Source organism: Mastomys coucha, unplaced genomic scaffold (assembly GCF_008632895.1).
Source record: "Mastomys coucha isolate ucsf_1 unplaced genomic scaffold, UCSF_Mcou_1 pScaffold14, whole genome shotgun sequence".
Taxonomy (NCBI): domain Eukaryota; kingdom Metazoa; phylum Chordata; class Mammalia; order Rodentia; family Muridae; genus Mastomys; species Mastomys coucha.
In genome coordinates, this window is record NW_022196896.1 from 68,222,327 (window position 1) to 68,234,352 (window position 12,026).

At 45.1% G+C, this 12,026-nt stretch overlaps 1 protein-coding gene across 5 annotated transcripts in view; it reads left to right on the forward strand.

Moving 5' to 3' along the window:
- Positions 1 to 2,612: 2,612 nt before the first annotated feature.
- Positions 2,613 to 12,026, forward strand: part of Il1rl2 (interleukin 1 receptor like 2) — a 42,510-nt gene continuing 33,096 nt past the window's right edge. The window contains exons 1-6 of one of the 5 annotated variants that reach the window (XM_031367329.1): positions 2,613 to 2,654; positions 6,832 to 6,979; positions 7,888 to 7,981; positions 8,706 to 8,775; positions 9,543 to 9,777; positions 11,154 to 11,352. In XM_031367329.1, the coding sequence (XP_031223189.1) occupies positions 8,712 to 8,775; positions 9,543 to 9,777; positions 11,154 to 11,352 (498 nt within the window). In that variant the 5' untranslated portion in view covers positions 2,613 to 2,654; positions 6,832 to 6,979; positions 7,888 to 7,981; positions 8,706 to 8,711. Of the gene's footprint in view, positions 2,655 to 3,356; positions 3,444 to 6,738; positions 6,980 to 7,767; positions 8,260 to 8,705; positions 8,776 to 9,542; positions 9,778 to 11,153; positions 11,353 to 12,026 lie in introns of those variants that run through there. The other 4 variants (XM_031367331.1, XM_031367332.1, XM_031367333.1 and 1 more) reach the window with 4 other exon arrangements.

Here is a 12,026-nt window from a genome sequence, read left to right on the forward strand (position 1 = left end):
GAAGAGTGGCAGAAGGGTGTCCCAGCCAAGAGAGTCTGAGCAGAATGCTCAGACAGCTGGAAAAGGGTTTTTGTACCAATCAGAGCCCTTCACGTGCAAATGGAGGATTCTGCAGACATTTATCACTTGTATCCCAGCCGTGGCAGTCTCTGTACCAGGCCACTGGGGTATGTGCTCTCTCTCTGACCTGCGTAGGAGAGGACAAGATATTCTTTGGAGTTCACTGAGGGCCAAAGCAACCATAAATCTAGTATGAATTGTTTGAAACTGCCCAGATGAGACTACACCTTCAACAGTCAGCACACTCCATGGAGAACTTGGGGAGCTTCCTCAAAGTGTCCACCAGAGAGTTCAAAATGGACAATGTTGTCCTAAGTTAGGCTGGCTGTGTAACTGACTGCCCATTTCCTGAAGGCAGCCAGAACAGCACTGATGTAGCTGTAGCAAATCAGGCAGTCACATGACCTTTCCTCAAAACATCCTGGCTCACTTACAGGAAACTTATTGGGAGTGTTTACAGTGTTTACAGTAAGCTCTTTAAAATCTAGCATCAACATCAGCAGCAACTTTAAAGATTTTAATGGCACCTCTCCAGTGCCAAAAAGCAAGCAGTTGGTTCCCCTAAACCATCTCAGCGTGATGTGTTGATTTTCCCATTGAGGTGTTTTCACGGTAACCTTTGTCAGAGGCCATTGGTTATGGGTGCATTATGGGAATAGAGAAACTAAGTGGCATTGCTGTGAGTGGATCAAAAATGCTCAGTGCTACTGTGCTTGTGTAGCAGGCACAGGCTCTCTTCCTCTGCTTAAGACAACAAATGCTGAGCGAGAAAAGCCATGATGCACTGGCCATGGCAATTTCTGTGAGTAGACAGTACTTAGAAATATTCGTTGCACAATAAACCAGAAAAAAAAAAATCCCCATTTGTATTATAGAAGCCATGTTGTTCGAAAAGGTGCCGAAATTTCTGAAATATGCAAGGAGGAAAAAGTCACTTGTAACTTCACAGCCTGAAGTTATTTATTAATATTTTATTGCCATTCCATGAGGTGACCTAGACCATGTATATACAGCTTAATATTCTAACGTTCAAAGCCATAAGGATTAGGGAGATTGCTCAGTCGATAAAGTGGGATGCACACCTGACAACCTGAGTTCAGCCCTGGAGTCCATGTAAAAGCTGGGTGCGGTGGTACATAGCTGTCTTCCTGGCGTACCTAAAGGAAAGCATAGGTGGAGATAGGAGAAAGCCCCGGGGTTTCTGCTAGCCTGCTAGCCTGGGGTACGTAATGGCTAAAATATCATGAGAGATCCTGCTTCAAAATGAAGTGCCTGGCTGGTGGGATGGCTCAGCAGCTAAAGGTACTTTTTTTTTTTTTTTTCTTTTTTTGATTTTCGAGACAGGGTTTCTCTGTGTAGCCCTGGCTGTCCTGGAACTCACCCTGTAGAACTCAGAAATCCGCCTGCCTCTGCCTCCCAAGTGCTGGGATTAAAGGTGTACAACACCACTGCCCTGCTTAAAGGTACTTTCTGCAAGCCAGATGATCTGCTTTCAATCCCTGGAACCACTGTAAAGACAGAAGGGAAGAAACTGCCACACAAGGTTCTCTGATGTTCATATATGTGTCATATGTTCATATATGTACCCTTCACCCTACAGCATGCGCGCGCAAACACACACACACGCACACACACACACATGCACACACACACCACTATATACCCACACACATACATACACCCCTATATGCACACACACCTATATGCCCACAAACATCCCTATATGCACACATACATACATACATACACATACCCCTATATGCACACACATTCACATCCATAAACTTAGGACAAATCTTTGTTTATGAAACTTTACTTGAAGAATGCTCTGTAAGTTGTTATTAAGGCTGCCAAATATATAGCTTTTCTGTTTCTCTTGGCTCTCTGGATCACCGCCCCCGCCCCCATAATTTTTAGATAGGCAGAACCAAACCACCGTTTCCAAAATAATTTGTTCCCCTCCCTGATAGTTTGTTTGGCATGGTTGCAGAAGGACAGTAGCTCTTCCAGTTCTTGGCTAACTACATTCCACAGAGACTATAGCTCTCTCACACACAGGGCTTCAATGGGAATGGGCACTCACTTAGAGATCATTGTGAATTTGAGGGTCAAAACCGATATCCATTGAATGAATGTTTCTTTGTCAGTTAAGTATTAATGTTTAAAAGCTTTACTTAGAAGCGCCTGGGCTTTGAGACTGCCTTTGCTCCCAGTTCATGCAAGCCTTCATTAATGGCCAAGTATGTTGAGACAGGAGCCAGTTCCTCTCACTCCCAGATAAACAGTTAATCTTTCTAACCACCTGCTTTCTGCAGAGGACATTGAAGAAGGATAAATGAAAGTCCTTTTGTTTTTGAGAAGGGCATATGTTCAAGCTAAGTTTGAAAATGTGGCCCAGGAGCATCAAGAGTGGGAAAGGATTTAGGGTGTTAATGTACAAGCAGAATAACTCCCATCGCTGGGTGGAACCAGAACTTGCCAGAAGCTCCAGGGCCCTGTAAATAGGAGCCAGCACCACCTGGAAAGTGTCAGAGCAGATGGTTCCATGCACACCAGGCTGGAGAGACCAGGAGCCATCAACTACCAACTGCCAGGTGAGTGTCCTGATGACCTGTCTGCACCTCTCACTCTAGCTTCTTGTTCTGGAGTGAAGTCATCGAGGAATCAGTGAGATTAGACAGATGGACAGCCATCTGGAAAACTAGCTTCCTCTTTTTATGGAGCCAGAGGAACAAGAGCCCCTGACAGATGCCACACTGCCAGGCTTCCTTTTTCTAGAAGGGGAAATAATTTGCTAATAGGACTTTAGTTTGCAGTGGGATCTCTTGGAGGCACTCTCTCAGAGAGCCAAGAGAAACAGAAAAGCTATATATTTGGCAGCCTTAATAACAACTTACAGAGCATTCTTCAAGTAAAGTTTCATAAACAAAGATTTGTCCTAAGTTTATGGATGTGAATGTGTGTGCATATAGGGGTATGTGTATGTATGTATGTGTATGTATGTGTGCATATAGGGATGTTTGTGGGCATATAGGTGTGTGTGCATATAGGGGTGTATGTATGTGTGTGGGCATATAGTGGTGTGTGTGTGTATGTGTGTGTGTGTTTGCGCGCGCGTGCTGTAGGGTGAAGGGTACATATATGAACATATGACACATATATGAACATCAGAGAACCTTGTGTGGCAGTTTCTTCCCTTCTGTCTTTACAGTGGTTCCAGGGATTGAAAGTAGGTCATCTGGCTTGCAGAAAGTACCTTTAAGCAGGGCAGTGGTGTTGCACACCTTTAATCCCAGCACTTGGGAGGCAGAGGCAGGCGGATTTCTGAGTTTGAGGCCAGAAAGCTGAAGGACTCCTGGATATGTGCACCCGTGGCTGTGAATGTAAATAATCACACAGTAACCATTGATTTCTGAGGCTCTGTGGTGCTGGTTATTGTACCAGGCAGCACCCCTTGTATTTGCCGCTCTATCCAAAGTGTATCCAGACTTTAGGTTCTACTCCAATGTATGGTTTGTGGGTCTCTAAATTTCATGTTAGACAGAAGTTAAGAAAGAGCTGAGGCTTGTATCATAAGCACATAGATCAAACCAGAAAGACCAAAAGAGAACCATCTTCCTCTGGTATCTGTGAAGGGCTTGCCCGACTGACCAACCAAGGCTTTTCCTGAGGCCCTAGAATATGGTGGACAGAGCTCCTTCTCTAAATCAGAAACACTTTGTCAAAGCCAGCAATGGCCTGGGGCCAGGGCCTTGGGAGGAGCTGTGACCTCAGATCCTGAGATCTCAACTTTTCCCGCTGTATAGAGCTATTGGTTATCAGTCCCAAGGCCATTGTGTGCATGGCCTATAATGTTCTCCAGAAACCCTGTGTTCCTCTCTTGCAACATTGTTTGATTAGCTTCCTGCTGACTTTGTCCCATTGTAAGGTACCTTCTTCAGACAGCCCCATTTCTCCCTTGGAAGTAGAATATAAAATGCTGTACTTTTTAAGCTTGCTTGGCTCAAGCCTTAGCTTGTACAAGACTTCCAGATCCCAAACTTTCATTTTTAAAAAATCTTCTCTCTCCTCTATCCTTGTTATCTTCTGATCTCTGGTTCTCTCTCTCTCATGGCCCTGTTACTGAAGAAGGACTTGCTGGTCTAGGCCCCAACCCCCACTCTCTGAGCCACAGGGGAACACAGCATCCATGAGCTCAGTAGCATATACCGACTTTCCCTGGCTTTGAATATTATTATATCTATTATTTTCCCCATCCAACTTCCGCCTATGCCTTCACCCTACCATTCCTCCTCTGTTGGACCGTGAAAGGCAGTCTGTGTTCTAGTTGAGTGAGGATTACTCCAGACCCAGTAGAAAATTCTACAAGGGACAGAACAGTAAAGCTACACCCCCAGACATAAATACCTGACACCACCAGCCCTCCAACTCCATTTCCTGTGACTGTCAATCACTTAGACAATGCCCCAAGCTCCCAATATTCTGGCTGGACCCCAGCCCCAGTCACCTGACTATAGCCAGGTATGGCCTGCCCCACAGTTACCTGGGAACAGAAAGGTAGTCCAGCCCAATATAAAAGGGGCTGTTTATCCCCTCCTCTCTCTCTTATTCTTACTCCTGTTTCTCTCCCTTGCCTCTTGCCTCTCACCCCTCTGTTCCTTCTCTCTCCTCCTCCCTTCCCCCTCTTTCCACACGGCATGGCTGGTCTCTACTTTCTCTCTCTCTCTCTCTCTCTCTCTCTCTCTCTCTCTCTCTCTCTCTCTCTCTCTCTCTCTCTCTCTCTCTCTCTCTCTCTCTCTCTCTCTCTCTCTCTCTTCTACAATAAAGCCAAGAAATATGGACTGCCTCCTTTCATCTAGACTCACAGTGCTGGAGCAATGGATTAAGCCTTCCCCTAAAGAGCCTCGTCTAATCTAATCTCCTGCAGGAAGGTCTTCCAGCATTTCTAGCCTTGAGACCTGACCAAGGACTCTTGCCCATGAGGGAACCACTGGGCACTCCCTTTTCTCCCCACCCCTTTCCCCCTTCAGCCCCAGGGTTGACTGAGCTGCCCCCAGGGCCCCTGGTGTCCAGTGACGTCCTGTGATACCCAGGAGCTAGAACCTGTCGTCTTTGGCCTCCATGAAGCCCAGGGACCCCAGACTGCTCTCCCCGCCCCCGCCCCCCCGCAGGCTGGGATCCAGTGGCTTCCAGCAGCCAGATGCCCACCTGGCTGTATGGAGAGTGCAGGCAGTCTCCCGAGTCTGCCTGGCCAGTGCCCCCAAGCTATGGTGGGAGATGGGTCTTCCTCCCATCCCTTTATTTCTCTACCAAGCTCAGTGCCCACCACTCCCCAACTTTATGTGCTCCTGATTTTGAAAACTTATGGAGTCCACATAGTGCTTTGCCCTTTAGGCTTTCTTTAGTGGTAAGGGTACCAATGGGGCGGAAAAAAAAACTAGTGTGATTATATTTTTCTTGATTTAAATATTCTAATATCTTTTAATTTTGCCTATAATAAACTCAGCCATTGTACTGGTTTTTTCCCAGGCCCCATGTGATCTAGCCACACCTATTTCCGTACCTCTGTTTACCCAACTCTCCCCTCTGCTATGTGGCAATCACTCTCTATTCATTTCAGTTTTTTGGAGTATCCCAAACTCCGTCCTTCAGAGACTTTGTACTGGTTGTTCATTCTAAAGGAGACAGCTTGGCAATTAAAAGTGTATATGGCTGTGGCAGAGGACCAGAGTTTGGTTCCCAGAACCCATATCAGGTAGCTTACAACCACCTGTAATTCCAGCTCCAAGTGAGCTGACACTCTCTTCTCGACTCTATGGTCACCTGCAGTCACATAGTCAACGGAGATGTACGTGCATAATTAAGCATAGTAAAAATAAAACTTAAAAAGTAAAAAGAGAGGACTCTTTTTCCCAAACATCTATCTGCTGGGATCCAGTCTGTGCCTTATTACATCCTTTCTACCCATCTCTTCACTGTATTTGATATCTTATGTGCTTCTTAAAAGTTGAATATCTATTTTTTAAAAAGTTATTTACCAGAAAATAATGGTGGCAAGCTGTAGAAGGGTCTATGTCTCTAAGCTGTCTTTCCAACACTCAGTGTGCCATCGGACACATTTAGATGCCTGGCAATGTTTGGTAATGAAATCCTTCTCTAGAGAATGGTGTCACGGGAACACTCAATCAGAGGTTTGCCAATGCAGAGACACGCTTACCTAATGGTACTAGAGCTTCTCTCAAACATGTAAGAGACATTGCCAGAATTGTCATGGCAACATTATCTATAATAAATAGCAAAATGTAAAAATGGAACAACCAAAATGGCTAAGGGAGAGAGACACGTCGGTTGTTCATGCTCACACAATGGGACATTCTACCTCAGCAAGCCTTTATTGAGAAGGACCACACCTCAAAAGTTTAAGTCCTGCAAATATAATGCTTTTATTAAAAAGGAAGTTATATAAGCACACAGTATAGTAAATTTTATACAGTGACTAAGAAATCTTATGTAAGAATACCTTATATTGCTTAAGGAACTTCCTCTGTCTGTCTCTCGCTCTCTGCTCCCCACCCTCACACACATACCACACACATACACACACACACACACACACACACACACACACACACACAGGAGGGGGAGGGGAGAGAAGAAGCACCAATTTTAAGACTTGGAGTTTGGGTATGGGCGGACAGAGACAGGAAGCCAGGAGATGATTCCTTCAAATGTTTGTTGCTTACGTGACATAACTTGTTTGGAATTATGTAGCCCTTGACAACTGCATGGCACACACTTAAAGATACAAAAGTGAGAAGAAGAAGGGGTCATGAGAGGAGACTGAAGTCAGTAAGTTTCTACCAAAAGCAGGGTTTCTTCTGGCCACCCCACACTACGCTGAAATTGCCTTCAGACCTCTGTAAGTACTTGCTCAGTTCCTTCCTTAGTTTCTCTGGGAGGTTCTGCGTGCACACATGTGATAGTTTTGTATTTTTATTTTTAAAACTTAAATCAGTTTTGTCTTAATTTTATACATTACTGGTGTTTGGTATGCACTAATTGAACCCAGCCTCTTTTTACAGGCTTCGTCCACCCACCCCTGTAATCTCTTTTCTACATCTTAGCTTCCTTTTTGTTTAATTTCCATATAGGCAGGATGTTTCTTCTGTTTCGAATTCTGCTTAACATTGTGGGTTTTTTTTTTTTCCCTCTGTAATTGAAAAGCTCACTATCCTCAAATCTGTTCTGTATCCAAACCTAAGGATTGATTCCTCATGCATCAACAAACTTACTCAACATACAGATCATCCCAGAAGTGTAAGGCGGGGTGCTTCTGCCAAGGGACAGTACCCGGACAGACACCTGTCCATCTTAACTTTGTGAACTTGGGGCAGCTAGTCAGACTGACGCTGTGGGCTGTGGTTGTTTTCAAAGTCTTATAGTTTCTAATCCACAAAGACCACTAGGAATGTCCGCTAAGAAGCTGCTGGTCTGACAGCATTTGTTGTCTCTGCTCTTCTCAGTACCCTGTGGGGTCCCTGGTGTCTCTGGGGGCAGGAAGACAGGTCCGGGCAAGCATTGCTTTATGGCAAGTTTAGACTGCTTCGATGCTCAACCTGTCGGGAGTCCGATTTATGGAAGATCTAGCACGACAACGGGTTGGGGGTGGGGCTAATGCCTTTTTTTTTTTTTTCAGAAGCGCTGTGGAATGGCTTCCACATCTGGAGTAGTCCATATTAGGGCAGTGCTGGGCATGTAAGAACCGCTCAAATAATTTGGAAAGGAAATGATAGGGTTTTTTTTTTTTTTCTTTGCGATGATCTGGAGCGTATTTAAGCAGACTATCCTGATAGATGAACTTGCTGGTCTGGGAACGCCTTCCTAAGGACGGATTCTTTCTGTCCTGTTCCTCTTAAGGAAGGTGAGTCTGCCCCGCCCTCGGCGGAGTGGCGATGCCCAGGCTGCCAAGTGCGGTGACCGACCGGGATCGATCCCCAGTGGGGTTCCCGCTCTACTCCACGAGACCCCGGCGCTCTGAAACTCCATAGGCAGGTGGAGCAACCCCCAGCAGCATCGTTACTAGGGGAGAGCGGAGAGAGTTAGCGATTGTCCCTGGAGCGGCTAGGAGACTCTGACCCGGAAAGTGGGCTGGGACTTGGGTCAAACTCTGGGATTCCTGCTCGCCCTTGCCCTTCCCAGGTAGGCCTGCGCTCACCACTCAGCCAGCGGGCATCTGGGGTTTCAGGGTCTGGGTTTCCCTTCAGACCCATGCGGATCCCAGACCCATGCTGGGCAGGTCCAAGCCTGCTCCCGCTGCGGAAGGATCTCCTGGCCCTGGCTCAATCAAGTGCTACCAAATCTGGCCCTATCCCCAACTCCCCACCAGTCCCCTTCACAGGCCAGTCTGAGATTCCTGGAGTCTGAAGATCTGGTGCAGAAAAGTGGAATGGAGTCGGGATGGGAAAAGGCCAGCCTTGGAATGGCGAGGCCGATGTGGAGGGCTCCCCATGCAGAGGGGAAGGCCAGTGATCTGGACTGGGGACTGACATTCTGGGTTCTCAGAAATCTGAGCCCCACTGTGGGCGGGAAGGTGCTAGCCTCACCGCATCTCTTACTTCTGCCATTGTCTTCTTTTTCCTATGTAGCCGGAAATGGGGATGACATCTTTGCTCTTCTGTGGTGTGTCTTTCGCGCTTCCACTTTTTGTGGCAGCAGGTAAGTTCTGCGGGTCTGTGAGTCCTCGCATCCCAGAGGCCTGTTGCCTTGAGGGTAGCATCATTTGTCATTCATCTCCAGGCTCACCTTCACCGTCAACTAAGCCCCATCCTTGCTAGTCACTCAAAAAAGGGAGGGGAGGGAGGAATAGGGGAAGTGCATTCCCAGCTTCTTGGATGCTCAACCCTAAATGTCGCCTTTGAACTTTGGACTAACTTAGGTGATACAGAGAAGTCCCCGAAAAGACTCGAGTGGACTCAGTTCCAATGCTTAAACGGATGGATTAGTAGTGGCATCTATTTCATATAAAGGGTTATTTTATGGTCCAAAACTACCAGAGAGTACAAGTTTCTAAGAAAACCTAACTTGGTAGAAATGGGCTTTAAAGGGAAGCTGTCTTTAAAACCAAGCACTGTGGAATGAGGATACATCTGATCGCAAGGATAGGCAGGAAAATGACCAGATTGGTTTTGTGCTGAGACAGAGACTAAGGGAAGAAGAGCAGACAGATACAGGCACGGGGCCTTTGTTCAGATGGGCCTGGAGAAGCATTGTCCTCAATATACATTTGAAGGTCTTAGCATTATGCTTCTAAATGACTGGGCTAGCTTGGGGGAAATACCCAAAATAAACAACCCCCTAAATATAATTTTACATTGACCAGAGCAAAACATTTCCTAAAAAGAATAACGACTCCAGTTTTCTGTAGTCATTTTATTGTATTATTTTATTTTATTTTATTTTATTGCTTTCCTTTCCTTCCCTAGATACATGTAATGACAGCTATATGAACGATGAGGTAATTTCAGAGGGCCAGCCTTTTTCTTTCAACTGCACATATCCCCCAGTAACAAATGGGGCAGTAAATGTGACATGGTACAAAACACCTAGCAAAAACCCAATAGCCAACGACAGACACCTTAGAATTCACCAGGACCAGACCTGGATTTTGTTTCTTCCACTGGCACTGGAGGACTCGGGCATCTACCAGTGTGTTATAAGGTAAGTCCTTCATTTAAAGTAGAACTAATTGCCATGTCTCCCTCTCCGTTTCTAAATACAACTTTTTAAGAAAATGGATATTATTGACATTTATTTTGGAGAGTTGTTATATAGCCTAGACCAGTTTCCAACTGCTTTCTAAAGTACTGAAATGACAGATGTTAACCACCACAGCCAGCAGATACACAAATGCAGGACGGTATAAACTGGTAGAAGATGACTTCCAGGGAGCACTTTTGAAAGCAGAACAGTTTTACAAATAACTTTTGGAGCACAAATTGCATAATCTTTTTCATTGAAATGAAGTTTTAGCCCAGGCCAGATTACAGAATGTGTTTATCAATACGATTGCTGCCATTTCCAGAGATGCCTAATGTTTTTGGGAAGCTGGCTGATCCAGACCCAAATAGGGCATTCAAACACTTTTGATAAGGAATCAGCGTAAAGCAGACATTTACAAGCTAGCCGATCTGGAAGATGTTCTCCAGTCTACATGAATCTGTGTGTCAGAGGTAATGTTTCTGAGTGGAGGTGGACTATTGAACTGTTTCCATGGGAGATAATTTTGCTTGGAAAGTACTAGAGTCTGCTAGAAAATATATGTCCCACCAAAGGCTCTTCTTCCTCCTCACTTCTGTCTCTGTCTGTCTGTCTCTGTCTGTCTCTGTCTGTCTCTTTCCCTACCTCTGCCTTGCTCTACCTGTCTCTCTCTAGTCCTCCCCCTTCCCCCTCTCTCTTCCTCTCCTTTTCAGTTTGTAAAGGTTTTCAAGACATCATTAAAATCCACCTGGAAAACACATTTGGCCAGAGAATTATAATTCTGTGACTTTTCACACAACAAGCTTGACTGACAACAAAAAATTATGTTCTTTCTCTAAACCTTGGTTTTCCAACCTGTAGATTGGGTGTGTGTTCCATACACCTTTAATCTCTGGTAACCTGGAGCAGCTCTCAGTCTTTAGGTTTCATGCCGTCGATAGTTTTAAGGGATACAGGCAATCTCACTAATTCTTTGGTTTATCAGATGTGTGTAAGTATAGGTGACTTTTGTAGCAGAAGTGTAAGTACTGTATGGAGCCTTCAGATAAATAGTTCAAGAGGTTCATGGTGACCCTCAGCCCCTCCTGGACCATGCTGAATGAGATGCCAGTGACTGTCCTAGATGAATACCACTTATCCTTGGGTAATGCATGGTTTGCAGGTTACTCTTTACTTCAGATGAGGCAGAGGGTTTGTGCATTGTCTAGAAAATAAGAAGAAAAGATGTGAAAATGGTTGACTGAATTCTTAAGAGTTCGTTGGCTGCATCCTGCTGCGTTTCATTGTTATTTTGCTTGTTTTTGTTTGTTTGTTTGTTGGTTTGTTTTGTTTTACAGGAGTGCCCACAGCTGCTACCTAAGAGCTGTGAACCTAACCATTTTCAAAAAACACTGGTGTGACTCTTCCATGGAGGAGAGTCCTATAAATTCGGCAGATGAGTTCCAGCAAACATTACTCATAGGAAAATCGGGCAGTCTGATATGTCATCTCGACTTCCCTGAGAGTTGCGCTTTGGATTCAGTAAAGTGGTATAAGGTAAAAAACCAAAACAAACAAACCAAACCAAAACAAAACAAAAAACACCACCACCACTAAACCAACAATGAAATCCTCTATTGATAATGTTTTCTCCTCTTATGTAAAACCCACTTTCTCCACAAGAGGAAAGTTTTCTATCTTCTCCGAAAGCCCGCTTCAGGGCAGGTTTGGTGTATAGTTGGTGCGCCTGAGACAGGTGGTAGTCGTCCTGATAATTAGTTTAAACTTATGGTTGTTACTGTTTTATAAATGTTGGTATATCCTCTCTATACCCACAATTACCCATTTGGTTTGTTAGAATGGCTCTGATATCTGGTGCTTTGAAAATTACAAATTACACAAATCCATGCCTAAGAAAAATGTCTGCTATCTCTGTTCTGTTACTCACCAAACCTTGCCCCAGCAAGGGCTGGCTGCTGCTATCAACTCCTGTCATAGCTGCATATACTGCTGTATTTGAAAACTCAGTTGTATCTTAGCTGATCTTTGAAATGTGAACAGAGTTTCCCATGCTGCTCTTTCTTCATCCTGTGCTTGCTTTAACCTGGCCTTGTCTACACAAGGCACAGCGAGACCCTGCGACTCAGCTGCCTCATCCCAGTCCAGCCTTGAGTTTCCTTTGTGTCAGCCTTCCTAACCCTGACCGTTCAATACAGTTCCTCACATTGTGG